Here is a 16596-nt window from a genome sequence, read left to right on the forward strand (position 1 = left end):
GTGCTACCAGCACGCTCTAACCAACTGAGCTAACCGGTCACCCCACTCTCAGGTCCCATTTTAAAGCTTGCCCCTTCAAACGGTATTTTTGTTTTCGCGTGTCTTTTTATTAGACTATTATCGTTCACACAGCAGACCTAATTAGCTCTTTGCCCAGCTGCATCTTCCCTATCTGCCTGCTACTGCCCCCACCTCCAACATAAAAAACACATTTTTAGCCACAGAGAGGTACAGACAATGATTTGGGTGTTTATGGATCTGCTGTCTTTTGACAAGGACCCAGGTCTGACTTACTGACTTCAGTACACTGACCATATGCAGAACACGTCTGCTACAGCGTAACACTTTAAAATGTTACCATTGACTCTTAGTAACTGGTATTTTACAGTTTTCATCTTCTGAATAAAGACTGAGAATAAATTTTTGCCTTACATCCTTAATGTAGCTATCTCATTATCTGAACAAGGCAAAATTATGGAACACTGGTTGATATATAAAGCAGTACTGTGTCCACATAAGTGAAGACTCTACTATATAGACATTTAAGAGGGATTGGAGTTTTTCTTTAAAAAGATGGACCGGCAATTTGCTGGCCATAGAATTTTCCTGGGAAATTCTACCAGGTTTATGCTTTGACATGACCTCAACAATTGCTGATGACTGCAGCTAGAAAAACAAAACAAAAAACAAATACCAGCTATCAATAGTTCAATTAGCTAAAGAAAACCACATAACACCCTTCTCCATATTTTTACGCTGGTAATTAAAATAAAACTAAGTGATGGATCTTACACACACACATACACACACACACACACACACACGCGCGCGCGCGCGCATGCACTACTAGGTAACATTTGCAGTAAAGCACACCATCCTATAGTTCCAGCATTATCAGAAGCTGTTGCTTGATTTTTTCCCCCTCCTGAGTAGGAAGGCAGGATAGAAATTGTGTATGGAATGAGCGTATTCCACTAACTAAAATTTCAGTTTCCACCCTGGATATGACCACCTCAGTGTATGAGCACTGTACTAAAATCAAGCTGTCCATGGTAAAGGGAGTAAATTTAAATCTATAAGGTGGAACCCCTTTCTGACAAAGGTATTATGACCAATCAGAAGTAAACTGTACTAGAAGTTTTGGGTTACTTTCGAAATCACCTTTTAACTAAGTTCCAGAGGATGCGATTGAGGCCATTGGTATCTGAATCATGTAATAATAAAAGAGAACCAAGATGTAATGCAGTTCTATTATACTCAAAAGATTGCTGTTTCTCTCCATGATAAAACCTTTTATATTGTGAAACTTTGAACTAAACTCAAATTCATGTTCTCTCTCTCATACTTGTTTAACAAGTTATTAAACAAACTAGGCATTTCACCTTGGAAAAAGCACAACCAAAAGGAACACAATACTATTGCTGTTATAAATAAGCTTCATTATACCCTTTCACAAAAGACATACATACAAACATGAAAGTCATAACTCATTTATTGAATGAATAGTATATGCAAGAATACCAATAAAAGGAAACTAATGCTACAAACTACAATTTTGAAAATAAAGCCAATATAACAGGAACAAAATATACATAACATGAGAGGAATGTTTGATTTTGACTCATAATGCATTCCTTATTTTTACAATTAACCTAAATGTCTGTTAGAACAAAACTGTATACCTTGGTCAAACTTTAGCGCTTTTTAAAAAAGCAACAACATTCTAGAACACTTTGCTTTTGCTTTGAGATATTTAAGATTCACACAGTTGTTCAAGTACATAGATTCTGATTCAACGGTAGATCTACATATCCTGTTAGTCTCTTAATATCTTGAGTAGCACGTACTCCTGAGTAAGTACTATCTGAAATTCTAAAATTGCTGATTTTTGAAATAAAATGTCTTTCAGTTGTGGGTTTTTAATAAATTGAGATGAAAGTAAAATTCACCTCTCACTCCCCTTCCCCCAGGAACAAAGAGCTCTTATTAAAGTATAGAAACTCAAGTCTATCTTTCTACTCTAAAGAACATTTCTTACTAACATTTCTGGTAAGGCAATAAATGCTCCAGAATAATCTTCAATATACGCTTGCAATGATTACACTGTTTAATATCAATAACAAAAACAAAACAAAAAAGGAAAAAAAGGAAAAAAGAAAAGATGCTTCAAAATTTCAAGCTAAAATATGCGTAAAAGACAGTCATGGCAGTATTTTTTTGAAATGATGTAAATATTATATACTTATCAAATAATGTCATGCTTATTAAAACTACAGTTAAGGACTTAAGAGATGAACAGTAAATACACTGCTGAGGTCCATTTTTCTAAATATTCATACCACAATGTAATTACTACCCAGAAGATGGTGACGCTACTTGGGAACATAAGTACTGTACAATTTTTACATTGTAAGGCACTTTTACTCAGCATATGACGAAAACATGATTAGAAAATCAAAATACCGGAGGTTTACAACCAATGGTGATTTTTCATGTGACTTTAATTTACATTTCAATTTTTAATGAAAGACTATTTAGCCAATCACACCACAGTGAGAAAAATAGGTAGCCAGCCACTTATCTAGCCAACCAAAAGTTAAAGTGCTATTCTGGTTGCTAGTGGCAGAGAAAGGGTTGAAGAAACCCATAGGAAATCATACACTTTATTACATGACAAATCCATCAACTGACAGCTAAAGTATTTGAAGTCCATTATGTGATTATTGACTGGCCATTATTACCCTTGGCACCTTCCATTTTTCCTAAAAACATCATTACAGTAGTTGTCCAAAAATGAAGGTGCTCTATAATTCCATGGGTAAATTGATGGCACATAATGTAAAAATGATCTAGACACAGTGATTCAAAGATTTGAAATAACGAGTTTCAGGCTGTTGTACAGAAATAAAGTACAGATCCTTTGGGAAAAGTCACATAGCTTGGTAAACAAACATCTAGATCTGTCGTTGCACTTCAAGTCACGGTGAATTTTGAAAATTCATCACATACACACAAAGAAACCCAATGACATATTTAGAGCAAGAAGAGAAAAACATATAGGGAGGGCAACCCACTAGTAATGCTAGTTTCCTTCTAAAAATAATAAAAGATGATTAAAATCAAACAATCATCGAGTCCCTTGATTTAAGCACATGTGTGAATACACACTTGACAAATATGACTTTAAGGGACTAGCAGTTAAAAAAATCAGTCATTAAGCACAGTGTAATTTTCCACCTGTTACATTTTAAAAATGCTTTTCCATAAGCTGAATATCTTGATGCACAGTCAAGTTAATATGATTATTTCTTGTTTGCTGATCTGCTTTAATTGAATCAACTAATAATTCAGAAACCAGAACCCCTACCCTTGATAAATGAGGTGCTATGGTAATATTAGGCAGACCACAACTAAAGTTTTTTGGTTTTGCCATAAAGAAATACATAAATGTGCTTCAGCAGGTAAGTGGAAGAAAATATCACTAGCTAGAAACGCCAGTGTAAAAATCCTTTCTAAAAAGCTGGGTTCTTAGGCTTTGAGAAACAATTCTGATGATCAATAAGACAGCGAGCCCTACCAGAGGAAAAGTAGGGCACAAAAGCCTATTTACTAAATAAGCAAAGCACTGAATGAAAACATTAAAAATATTAAATAAAGTTTCTAAAATAGTGGTCACAAAATTAAAAATAAATACTGTTTTATGCGAAGACTTTTTTTTTCTCCTAGAGCACATGAGACCTCCTTACATACTTTGGGCCAATATATGAAGTGTCCCACACAACACGGCGCTTCAGAGGAACGGGTTTCAGAATGGTGGCTAAAGTCCTTAGAGAGTGGTAACCCTTTACATCTATTTGCTGTTGCCAAATGTTAGTTTAAACTTGAAAGGATCCAATGATTTTGCTAGAAGCTCTTTGTATGACATGAAAAGAGAAGAGGTTTACTGTCAAGAGAATTTTGGCATAAGCACTGGAGCTCATAGCTTATAATCCACCACTTGCCCAAGTCCATGCTTGTCAGTGAGAACAACTTTAACAGGAACCAAGTGAAAAGCTTTAGCACACTTCTTGGAAGAGATTTTTAGCATTTGCTGTCAAAGCCAAGGGAAAAATAAAGTTTTCTTCATTTCTAGCCTCCATTACTTGAATGTGGAAAAAGAAAATTCACAAATTCCCATGTGTTGCCACCAGAGGCGTGTTTGCACTGTTAAGTGAAATTTGCTTACACTTTCCCTTGAGTATGAATCCACTGAACAAACTTTTAGATACTTTAAACAGTAGAACTTTGTTCAGTCCAGAAATATAGCTTACTTCATTTCAATGTCTGCTTTAACTGTTGACACTACACACAGGGTTAATAGTGTTTCAATTGCTTCCCAGAAACTGCGAACTACAGCTACGTAATATCAACATGTCAAACTCTGCCATCTAGTGAAGAAGGCTCTTAAAACAAGACGTTTTAGGCAGTTCAATGAAGGATCTAAAAGTTGGGCAGTAAAAAGTTACAAACCCTTTTTGATTTTAGAAAACAGTGAAAAAAGAATAGTAGTTATGGATGTCTTATTCATTCCCAGTTTTCTAACTCTGTCCCATGAACCTGTTTAAAAGATGATAAAAAAATGTAAAATATGATGCTTGAGGGGAACATAATAAATATAATGTTATTGAGGAGCGAGAATATCTTACTGATTTGACATTACAACTACATTTAATGATAAAATGGATAGCTTGTTTTTACTGTTACAAAATCTGCTAGTTTAAAAAACTATGCAAGCCTACACAATCCTCAGCATTCTAGTAACATGCTTAACTAAACATAATAGCATTAAAAAAAATCATACTGCACACCATTACTTCAATATGTTTTTATCAGTGTGTATTGTATTCTGACAACAGATCCAACATAATTAACTTTCATACCTAGTTTCCATTAAGTTGCTGCTGAGTTAGTTGTTGCTGATCAATTTCTAATTTTCCCCGGCTTTTACTCTCTCGTTCCTCATCTTCTTCATCTCTCTCATCATTTCCACTATGATTTTTACAATATAGTCTACAATGATGAAAGATAAAAATCTCAAAATGTTTTGTCACTGTTGATGAGAATATAGTTGTCATTAGTGGATGATGCTGGTGCCCATTTAAAACATGGGTTTCCTCATCCACCCTTAAAAAAACACTCCACAATTAGTAACAGGTCCATTTCTATCTAAAAGATAGGAAAGCACTCTATTAATGAGATAGTAAAAGTTCATCTGAAATCAAACGTCTAGTTTAGGATAAAAGTTACCACGTATGCTCAAATATAAAGCAATTCCTCATTTTTCCCAACAAAATTTTTTTAAAAAGTTTTTGGCCAACTTGAAAATAACAATTGTCAGGTATGTAGATGAAATAATCAACTTCTGTAATGTTTCATATACATAATTTAAAAGTACATTTCTGCAAATTATATTCTGTATATTACTGCTTTCTGCTCAGATTTCATGAGACAATTTAGTCAAACTCTTCAAGTGCCTTTTCGTCATTAGTGTCCTGGTCTTCATTAGAATACCTTCATTAATCACCTGACAGGTTTCCAGGAAATGTATTTGGCTACGGCTCTCTTAATCTAGACTGGTTCCTCTGACTGTTTTTCCCCACGACACTGACTTTTAGGGAAGGGTTTGATCAGATACCTTGTCAACTATACCACATTCTGGATTGGTCTAATTGTGGTACTGTTTTATTTGGTTCTCCGTCACCCCATATTTCTTATAAACTGGAAGTAAGGTCTAAGGGCTTGGTTAGCTTTCGGTTTAACTTTTTCCTTTTTTTTGTTAGTCTAGGATACTTTGTAGGTGATCCTGCATACTTCAGGAGGCATGTAATTTCAGAATGCCCCACTTTAGTGATGCTGGTTGGTCATTTGGTTAAGGTGATGGTGATAGCCAGATTTCTCCATTAAAAAGGAAGGTCTTCCCCTTTAAAATCAGCAAATAATGTCTGGAGTGATATTTTGACATCATGTAGTTCTAACAACCTTTTATTTGGGTATATACACTGTATACTTGAAATTGTTTGCAATGCAGGTTATTTTAGACAAGGGTTTAGGCCACTTTAATGTATACACACCAATATATTTTTTATAATTAACAACCCCCATCATAATCAAAAGGTGGGCTGATCTGAGCTGAGTTTTAGGTCAATTATAGTCATGCACCAAATAATGACGTTTCAGTTAATGATGGACTGCATATACGGTAGTGTTCCAATAAGATTGTAACAGAGCTGAAAAATTCCTATCACCTAGTGATGTCACAGCCGTCATAACATCGTCATGCAACGCGTTACTCACGTGTTTGTGGTGATGCTGTGTAAGCAAATCTGCGATACCAGTCATGTAAAAGTATAGCACACACAACTATGTGCACTACATAATACTTGATAATGATAATAATAAAAGATTATGTTATTGGTTTCTGTATTTACTATACTATACTTTTTATCATTATTTTAGAGTGTATTCTAATAAAAAAAAGTTTGCTGTAACAGTATGCCATGTTATACTGGCAGCAGCCTCATACATCTCATGTTTACTGTGTCTCTTGATTGCATTGTTTTCTCTCGTGCTCGATTTGATGTTGTTTTGAGAATAACATGCTGTCCAGCCTAGTAGCCTAGGAGCAACAGGCCACACCATACGGCCTAGGTAGGTAGTAGGCCGTACCACCTAGGTTTGTATAAGCGCACTCTATGATGTTCTCATAATCATGAAATCACCTAAAGATGCATTTTCTGGATGCATTCCCATCGTTAGGGTGCGCATGACTGTATACACAAGATGACAAGATAAAACAATTCTTAAAAAATGTTCAGTGGATGCCCTCTTGTGGTGAGCAATGGATAAAAGATGATCATGTGGGAATTCATCCGCCACAAATCATCTAAAAGGAGGTTTAATATGAGGCGTTTCTAACACGTGAGAAGAATAAAAGGCAGGAGTGAGGTTAGGGGGCGACAACAAATTTCCAACCTAGTTTTGCTCATTACTCTTTTATTCTCAAAATATTTTCAATAATTTTCAAAGAACTATGGAGAATTTGTACGCTTCAAATGCTGCATGTTGGGAATGTTTTCTTTTTAATCATGAGTTCAAATATCAAGAGTGAGACTCCTATATAGAGCAGCTATGAAGTATCTTCCCAAAAATATAACCTGAATCTAACTAAGCCTTTAAACCAACTTACAGTTTATGGGACATACGGAGGGGTGGAGAAATGAGTTAAATGGCCTCATTAAAAAGCAAACAGATAAATCTGGAATGTGGGACTTTCACAGGACCACTTATTGTGATTCTTTAATATGTAGGGGGAAAAGGTGGGGTGGAGTCAGGATTGCTCTATATTAAGAGAGATTTAAGAGAATACATCCATCAAACACAATGTAGGGGCCGTGTATGTATCGAGATTTAAACAAATCAAGTCTAAAAAGACATTTTCAAGACAACTGGGGAAATGTAAAAGTGTATTGAATATGAGATGATATGAAGAACTTACTGGTAATTTTAAAAAGTATGATAATGGCATAGTGATTAGGTAAGTAACAACCACATTTTTAAGAGACGCATATTGAAGTATATGGCAATAAAGAAAACAGATGAAACTGTGGCAATAACCTGGTACCTGCTGAGAAGGGGAGCTGTTATACTATTCTATTTTTGTATACTTTTGAAAAGTTTTATAATATAATTTTAACTATAAGGATAAGCCCTTTGTTATTAGAACAAATTGTAATCTTTTTATGAAATTATTTTTCACTCAAGGACTATTTCCCATAGGCCCATTATGTACGTATCCTTCACCAGTCTAGATACCAAGGCCACAGCGGTCGACTGGTAAAACAGCAAGATCACTGCTATCACAGAACTTACTTTTTATGGTGGGAGACTGACATTACAAAAAATACGTATTTAAATAGTTTGAAAATACCATAAAGACAAGAAAACAATTAAAAAATCACTATATAATCTTCCCTCGCCCTTTTAATACGAATATATTCAGGGCCTAAGAAGGGCTGGTAAAGAAGGAAAGCCAAATGTAGGAGGAAGGCACTTCATTCAGAAAAATTCCTCCTTACATTTCTTCCTATTGGTCCATTCTTCTTTCCCAAATCTACTTGCATATGGACTATTATTTGAATTCAATGGTCTCTATGATAAAATACTCTGGAATCCACATTATAAGTTTTAGAAACAAATTTCAATGTGAAAAAATAAAGAGCAATTCAAATCATCACGGATGCCAGTGTAAATACTTTTTTCTTAGAGATGGTCACTGAAACACGGTTTTCTAATAGTTAAAAAGTAAAAACCATTAAATGTCTAAAAAAAAAAAAGAAAACAATTAAACTGATATACCCATACAATGAAATACTATGCAACCATTAAAATGGTGATATGAAACTGTTTACTGTCACAGAAAAAAATGCCTCGGGTATAGTAAGCGGAAAACGGATTATAAAACAGTATATATAAAAAGTATTTTTATAAATAAATAAATATATAGGTCTGAAGTATTCCAAAATTTAAAATTATTTCTGGTGGTGGAATTAAAGTTGACATCTTTTCTCCCCTTACCTATATATTCCATTTTTCCCCCCAAAATAAAAATGGATAACTATTATAATAAAAATATCTAAATAAAATTTAAATTTAAATACACTAACTCTCCATATATCTGATTTTAGACAGTTAAATGGGCCTGTTATTTCAAAACATTAATGGCTACTTTAATAATGTATTGCTCATAAAAATCTACGAACACCACAGTAAAAAGAATACAAAGTTGCCTCTTCACCTCCATCCTTATGCAACAAATGAGAGGTAACAACTGTTAAGTTTATTGAATACGCTCCTGGATATTTTCCTATGGATACAAACACACACATCTTGTACATGTGTGTACATGTGTACTTTTTAGATGCTAAAATAGGATTATACAACTTGGTGTTTCCCCTTTGCTCTATCACAGAAATACCTCTCCATGATTCCACACATGGGTCTACTTCATTCTCTAGGTGCTGCACAGTATTCCACTAAATTCATGAATGAAAATTTACTTATTAAGTCTCCTGATGAACATTCTGGTTATTTTTGCTATTATGGGAGAAAGGTTACCAAAAATCTTTTTCTATTCTGCATGACAATTTCACCTTTGGTTCACTCTCTGGCCCTGTTCCGCCGACAACTTAAAATGGGTGTGTCAACAATTTTACTAAGCTATGTTACCCCCAAATTGGTAAGCTGTATTTTGATTGGGAGAATAATATTCTGACAAGAAGCCATATCTTTGGGCCTCTTTCAGTGTGGCATAACCTGTAACTATGTCACAAGAGGTGCTGTCTCTAGTGGGGTCTGAGGCTTTTAAGCCAGGGCAAAAACCATGCCCACTCCATGTGAATCACGTCTCACTGGACCTGAGCTGTACTATAGTGACTGTTGCAAGGACTCCCACAGGAGAGGAATATTGGATGCTGCCCTGCTGGCAAGCTGCAGTTCCTGTCAATACCCTCTGTGAGAAGACTGATGCCATCTGTGGTAATCCTGTCGGTTCTTAGGGGAGTCAATTCTAAGATGGGTACTGCAGCAACCATTAGCAATAATGAAATGAAACTTCTTGTACATACATCTTTGTACTGCTGTCTGCTCACTGCCCTGAGATAAATCCCTACAGGCAGACTAGTAGCAGATGCATTATTTTAAGGTTTGGTCTCCAATGATAAATCACTCTCCTAAAAAGCAGCATGAATTTACTTTCTATCTGAACATCCATGGAGGATGCCTGTGTCTCCAGAACGTAGCTAACATTAGATCGTAGGAATCCTACTAATCTTTGCCCATCTGATAGGCACAAATTGCTAAGATCTTCTTTTAATTTACATTTCTTTCATTACTAATAAGGTTGAACAGTTTTTCACATGCTTATAACCAATCCATGGCTATTTCTTCTATAAATTGCCTGTTCGTGTCCTTTTGGCTTTTTAAGCGGGTGGCATTTTTCTTAATGATTTGGAGTTCTCTTATGTAGTCTAAATTTCATGTAGTCAAATAAATTTTCTGAGTTTCCTATCATGCTTAGAAAGGCCTTCTATACTGGATTATAGAAAAATTTTGTATTTCCTACTCAGTTTTTTTAATGATTAGATTTTTAATCCATCTAGAATCTATTTTGGGGTACAGTCTGAGCTAAAGATCGAAATTATGTTTTCTAAATAGAGAGCCAATTAATTGTATAGACATCAGGTACTGAATAATCCATCCCATCCCATCTCCACAGATACAAAATGCTACCGTAATTATTTATAAGATTCTAATAAAGACATGGATCTATTTCTTGTGATGTTTGTCACTATGCCAGTACCATACTGTTTTAATTGCTGCATGATAGGTTTTGGTATCTATGGGGGATTTCTCCTCTCAATGGCATTAACAAATTTGGCTGCATGTGATGAAGCCTAGTTGACTACCCCAATATCTTTTTTCTCCTCTTCCCTCTAAACCAGATTTTATTTGGGTAGTAATGTGCCCACTAAGAGTACATTTCCCAGCCTCCCTTGGATGTGTGATAAATTCTGACAAATGAGACACTGAACAGAAGTGTGTGAGGAATTTCCAAGAAGGCTGATTAAAGATCAGTTCAGCTGTAGGAATAGCCACTTTGTCCTTCCATTTTCCTTTCCTTTTGCTTCCTCCTACTTCCTATGGAAGGAAGCTCCAAGGAAGGGAGAGCAGAAGAACGGTAAGCTGGGTCCCCAATGACACTGCAAAGCTGCCTAGCACATCTGGGCTGCTTTCCTCTGAATGTCTTTTAGGGGAGAAACATACTTCTATCTTATCTAAGATTCTGATTTTTTCCCATTATATAAAGTAACTTAGTCATTACTAATAGAAAATAATACCACATTTACTCTTCTGGATAAAACTCTCAAAATTTGGATTTCATCAAAATTGTGTTAAATGTATAATTTGGGGAGAATAGGTATCTTTCGATGTTGAGTGTTTCTATTAAGGAGCATAATGTATTTTAATATTCATTTGGATCCTGTGTAAAATGCAATTTTTTTTTAAAGAAAAGGTTCACTTTTAGTATGTGTATGTGAGTGGGGTGGGAGGTGAACATTTTTCTTTTACATTTCCAACTTGAACTGTTTTAAAAAATTCATTTCTTATGTAGCAACCTTACAGAGCTCTTATTCATTTTAAAATTCAGAGTTGATTCCTTTGGATTTTCTTGGTAGACAATGATATCAATAACATGGACCATTATTTTTCCTCTACAATATTTATTATACATTTTTCTTCCTTTTCTTGTGGCATGGGTTAAACCCTCTGGAAGAACGTTCAAAGTAATATAGTTGGCCCTTATCTTATCCATAATCTGAATGAAAGTGTATTGGTATAGTGTTTCTCAATTAGAGATGCCATGAGAATCACCCGGGGAGTCATCAAAATACAGTGGTACCTCGATTTTCGAACATAATCCATTCCGGAAGACCGCTCGAGTTCTAAAACGTTTAAAAATCGAGGCAAAGTTTCCCCACAGAAAGTAATGCAAAATGGATTAATTCATTCCAGACCTTTAAAATCAACCCCTAAAACTGCAAATTTAGCATGAATTTTACTATCTAATGATACCATAGATCCATAAAATTTACAGCATTTGTAAACCAAAATGTTCGTCAACAGACACGCACGAAAACCCGAGGTGCCACTGTATATGGTTTGGGCCTCAAACCACTGAATTTACATCTTTAAGGGTGGGACCCAGGCAAAGAACATTTCTAAAGAGGGCCCTATCCACCCCCATGTGATTCTGAGGCTCAGCCCTGGTTAAGAACCATTGTCCCTTTACTCTAACATCAAATAAGCTGTTTGCTGTTGTTTTCTCCGAAATTCTCTATTAAGACTCCTAGCTTACCAAGAGCACTCTTATTAACTTACTTTAAAATTCAGAAATGGATGTTGAATGTTATGAAATGTCCTTTCACCGTCCACCAGGAAGGAAAGTGATAGGATTTTTTAAAAATTTACACTATTAATTATAATGGATCCCATTAATACATTTCCTAATTTTGAACAGTCTTTAAATTGTTAGACTACAGCCCTGGATTTGATTTTCTAGTATTTTACTTAGGATTTGGATGTATATATTAGGTTGATGCAAAAGTAATTGCGGTTTTTGCAATTGTTTTTAACCTTTTAAACCACAATTACTTTTGCACCAACTTAACATATTTATAAAACTAAGATTGGTCTACAGTTTGTTTGTTTTTGTTTTAAATGCTCTTTGTTAGGTTTGGTGTCAGTCACAGTTATGCAAGTTTTACAAAATGAACCAAGAAGTTTCCCATCTTTTGTTATGTGCTGGACCTCTTTAAATAACATTATCTGTTCCTTAAAGGCTTTATAGAACTCACTTGAAAATCACCTGTGCCTTTATTATTAAAGAAAGTTTGGCCAGTTTGATAATATAGCTGGAGTACCTCGTGCAGTCACCCAAATGACTTGGTGGCTGCTTATGTAAACTGCTTTGTGCATGGAAGAATAGACCCTGAGTCACTGCTTTACTGCATACTGAGAATGTGAGAGTGAGGAAGTGCTTTACAACGTGCAAAGGCAGATCAAAAATTCAGGGATCTCTACCAACTCGTTCATCATTCAACTAAATAAATGGAAGTGTTATAGATGCACATTGATATCACTAGCCCAAAGCAGCAGAGATAAGTGGAAGACCCATAAAAATGAGGATAACATGTAATCTCAAATCTCCAAACCTTTCTCTTTCATCATTCTTCCAAGAGTATCTTTCGACTCCTATCATCACAACCCTATCCTATCCTAAGCTCCCAACAATTCTCACCTGGACCCTCAGCAGCAGCCTCCTAACTCACCTCCCCATTTGCACTCTTGTTTCAGTCCCACTCTCGGCCTAGAGCACTTTCCCAATACTCACATTCATTTTTGCCCTTTATATCTCAGCTTAAGCACTATTTCCTTAAGGAAATTCCTAAGCACCCTCCCCACCCCCACTATAGACTAGGTTACGTCTTCCTTGTTATATGTTCTTATTGTGCTTTGTAATGTATCCTTTATGACAATTATGTACTTTGCAATTGTATACTTAGTTATGTGGCCATTTAATTAATGTCTCTCCCACTAGACTGTGAGCTTCATGAGGGCACAGTCTGTGTCTGTTTTGATCACTATTGTAAGCCCAAATCCTAGCACAACGACTGGCATATAGTTAGCATCCTAAATACTAGTTGAATGAATGCTAATCCAGGGATGTGTAGTCAAAGGAAAATGCTACTTGCAGTACTCATTTTTTATACAGAGTCCTCAGTATTCTATACTTGGCTAGATACCATCTAAAACCGGTAATCAAGTAAACTGATGTTGTCTATTTAAGGGCAGTTACTTACTGACAAGTTTAGGAAAACTGTTTTCTTACTTGTAAATTCCTCGTGACATATTTTCAATGTATTTAGCTTTGTCTTGTACTCCACAGTGGTAATGGTAAGTCTTAACACAGGCTTTTATTTCACATCCAATAGTAGCACCGGGCTGACTGCAAAGTGTACATTTCTGTTTAAGGGAAGAGAAAGAATAGTCATAAGAAGTATTTCAAAGTTCATGCAAACTTATTTTTTTCTATTTTAGCCAAACATTCCAGCTTACAAAGCCAATTTTCTATTGAAAAAGAATGCACTGAACTTATTGTATAGCAGATAAATAATACTGAAATTTAAACCATACTCTGACAGACTTGCTAATATTAAGGCATCCCACGATGTTTCCATTATTTAACTGTACTAACCACCAAAGGCCTGATATCTAAACATAAATATTTCTTAATACTGCCAAACACAAAAAGAATGATAGTCTACATTTTAGTGGTCACTTCTTTTCCTGCCTGGGATCAGTTCCTTTCTTATTATGACTGGGAGAAAAAAATGAGAAAGAGGACAGAAAAGCAATTCCTCTCAGAGTGGGATTGCTACCAAGTAGGCAAAAGGGCAGAGGGACACTGAAGGGACTGAAATCTTTTCAAGACTTCTCAATTTGGCCTAGATCAGCCTTGCCTCAAGCCTGTTCTGAGATTAAAAGGTGACTGCTGACAAAAGGGTCTCATAATCAAAGAAGTTTGAGAACTTCTAATTTTAAACAGATTGCTTGATGGCAGAACTTCTCACATCCTTTTCTCCAGGAAGGAGGGTAAACAGTTCCCAAGTTTATTGAACTCCAGATGCCCTTTATTTTTGGAGGGCTGGCGGAGCAACTTGATGGACTAATTTCCTTTGGAGCACACTTGGGGAAATGCTAGGTTAGTGCTTGTATTAACAGTGCAGAGGTAAATAAGTTGATCGAGAGAACTGAATTGTTATCCCAGTCACCTAGTTGGACTTTAGCTGCATAACACAACATTGCTCTGTATGACATGATGAAGTGATTTTCCCTTATTTTTTTTTTAACTATACGTTCTGTTTTAAAGGAGTTTCAAAAAGAGTAATCAAAGTATCAGTAAACTGAACTGGATGTAAATGGAACAAGAAAATGTCAACCATCTTCACACCTTCAAGAATGCAGTTCTACAAAGAAAGGGTCATTTCTAATAGATTCAGACAAACATCATCAAGGTCTGAAAGTACTAGATGAAAGACTGAAGGGGAATTTCACAACAGGGGGATCAGACTCACCACCTGAATCCAAGGATCAGGCATTATGAGTTGTCTCATGTGATAAAACGTGGATGACAGAGTCTCACCTGCGAAGCATTCTTACCACCCCCCCCAAAAAAAAATGTTGAAAATGAACCTAATCAAGCTTTTTCATCTAACTTCCACTTTAAAAGAAAATCTGGCGGGTAGAGGGACAAGTTAAATGGCATCATGAAAAAGCAAATAGACAAATAAAACATGTGTGATAGTCTATAGGACAATCAATTCATTTTCTTCAACAAAGCCAATGGTGTACAACAAAGCAAAACCAGAAACAGCAGTCCGGGGGGAGGGCGCGCCCTGGATCACCGAAAGGATATAGCACAGCCACATGTAATGTATGAACCCCCTCCAGGTTCTGATTCACACAAACCAACTTTAAAAAGGTAGTTCTGAAACAACTGGGGAGATACAAATACAAACTGGGTATCACATGACACTGAAGACCCATTGTTAATTTATAAAGTGTAAATGACATTGTGGTTAGGTAAGAAAATGTCCAACTTTTAAGAAATACATACTGAAATATGTAGAGGTGAAATGATATGAAGTCTCAGCTCTGCTTTAAAATACTTCAAGCAACAAGATTAATGGGCAGAGATGACACGAGTGCCGCAAATTCTTGATAACTGATGAGTCGAGGTGATGGATAGACGTGTGTTACTAGTCTTTCTAGTTTTGATATGTTTGCAAATTTTCACAATAAAAAATTCAAAAATTAAAGTCATTTCTAGAGATAATCACTGTCTTAAAGAAAAGATTTCTGCATTCCATAGATATTTTATAGTATTCATAAACTACAAGGAGTAAGTGATCAAGATGCCAATGTTTCTTAAAGCTATTTATTAGTAATTTGTATGTTTAAAAACATGAGGCTTAGGCACATTTTAAAGAAAACTTTAACGCTGTGATAAATATTTTAAGAGGCGTGACCATGTGAACGTTAACTAAACAGAAAGCTCTGAAAGAAATCTTTTCCTTTTATTAAAAAAAATGAATAACAACATGGGGAGGTTCTCAATGCTCTATTAGGGTTATGGATTTTTTTTCTTTAAGCAAGCTTAAACAATATTAACATTTTAAACTGAATAAGGTATGTCACATTCACATCTTAATTTATTTTATTAAAAGACTCTCAAATACCCTGAAATATAAATCTTAGTAGAATATATAAGTAATGAAGTTACAAAGAGGAATAAGTTTCAGAAACATCAGCATAGTTTATTATATTACAAATAAGTCAAATATATAGTGTGCTTTTAACATATGGACTACTTTATATTAAGTTTTTTGATGACTGGATAAATTTGATATGTGTTCTAAATTTAAAGCAGAAAGTCAGAAGAGAAACGTTGCATAGCATAAATATAAAACCACAGACCATTCTCTTTCCTCGCTTAATCTCCTGAAGTACAGTTTTAATATCAAAATCTCCAAATTCTGCTCTTGATGTTGTTGTGAGCTGGACTGTGCCAGAAGAAAATAACTAGAGAAGAAAAATGCAAGAATATTTAATATTCAGAATTCTTTTGGGAAAAAGATTAAACATAACAACAAATGTGTTGTATTACTTTAATATCCCGAGAAAGATGACTTTTCCTTAATAATCAAGTACTGACTAAAACATTTTAAATATATTCCCATGTCTGATTAAAATATAACCCCAAATAAAGACAAAGAAATAAAACCAAGGTTGCCAGTATGAAGCCAAGATTCAATACTTCATTAAGCAATGAAGATTTCAAGTGTCACGCTGTCATCTCTACTGTTTTACATTCCCACAGTTTTAAAGAATAGTTTAAAATTGATAAATTTAAATTACAGATGCAGATCAGAATCACCT

At 35.2% G+C, this 16596-nt stretch overlaps 1 protein-coding gene across 6 annotated transcripts in view; it reads right to left on the bottom strand.

The window, feature by feature from the left end:
* Positions 1–1474: 1474 nt before the first annotated feature.
* PHF6 (PHD finger protein 6) overlaps positions 1475–16596 on the bottom strand; it is a 131887-nt gene continuing 116765 nt past the window's right edge. For 4 of the 6 annotated variants that reach the window (XM_081042421.1, XM_081042420.1, XM_081042424.1 and 1 more), the window contains 4 exons: positions 16135–16239; positions 13487–13620; positions 4920–5049; positions 1475–4596 (listed from right to left, as the gene is read on the bottom strand). In XM_081042421.1, coding sequence (XP_080898547.1) covers positions 4920–5049; positions 13487–13620; positions 16135–16239 — 369 coding nt within the window. In that variant the 3' untranslated portion in view covers positions 1475–4596. The remainder of the gene's footprint in view (positions 4597–4919; positions 5050–13486; positions 13621–16134; positions 16240–16596) is intronic. The other 2 variants (XM_081042423.1, XM_081042425.1) reach the window with 1 other exon arrangement.

This window comes from Rhinolophus hipposideros (assembly GCF_964194185.1).
Source record: "Rhinolophus hipposideros genome assembly, chromosome: X".
Classification (NCBI taxonomy): Eukaryota; Metazoa; Chordata; class Mammalia; order Chiroptera; family Rhinolophidae; genus Rhinolophus; species Rhinolophus hipposideros.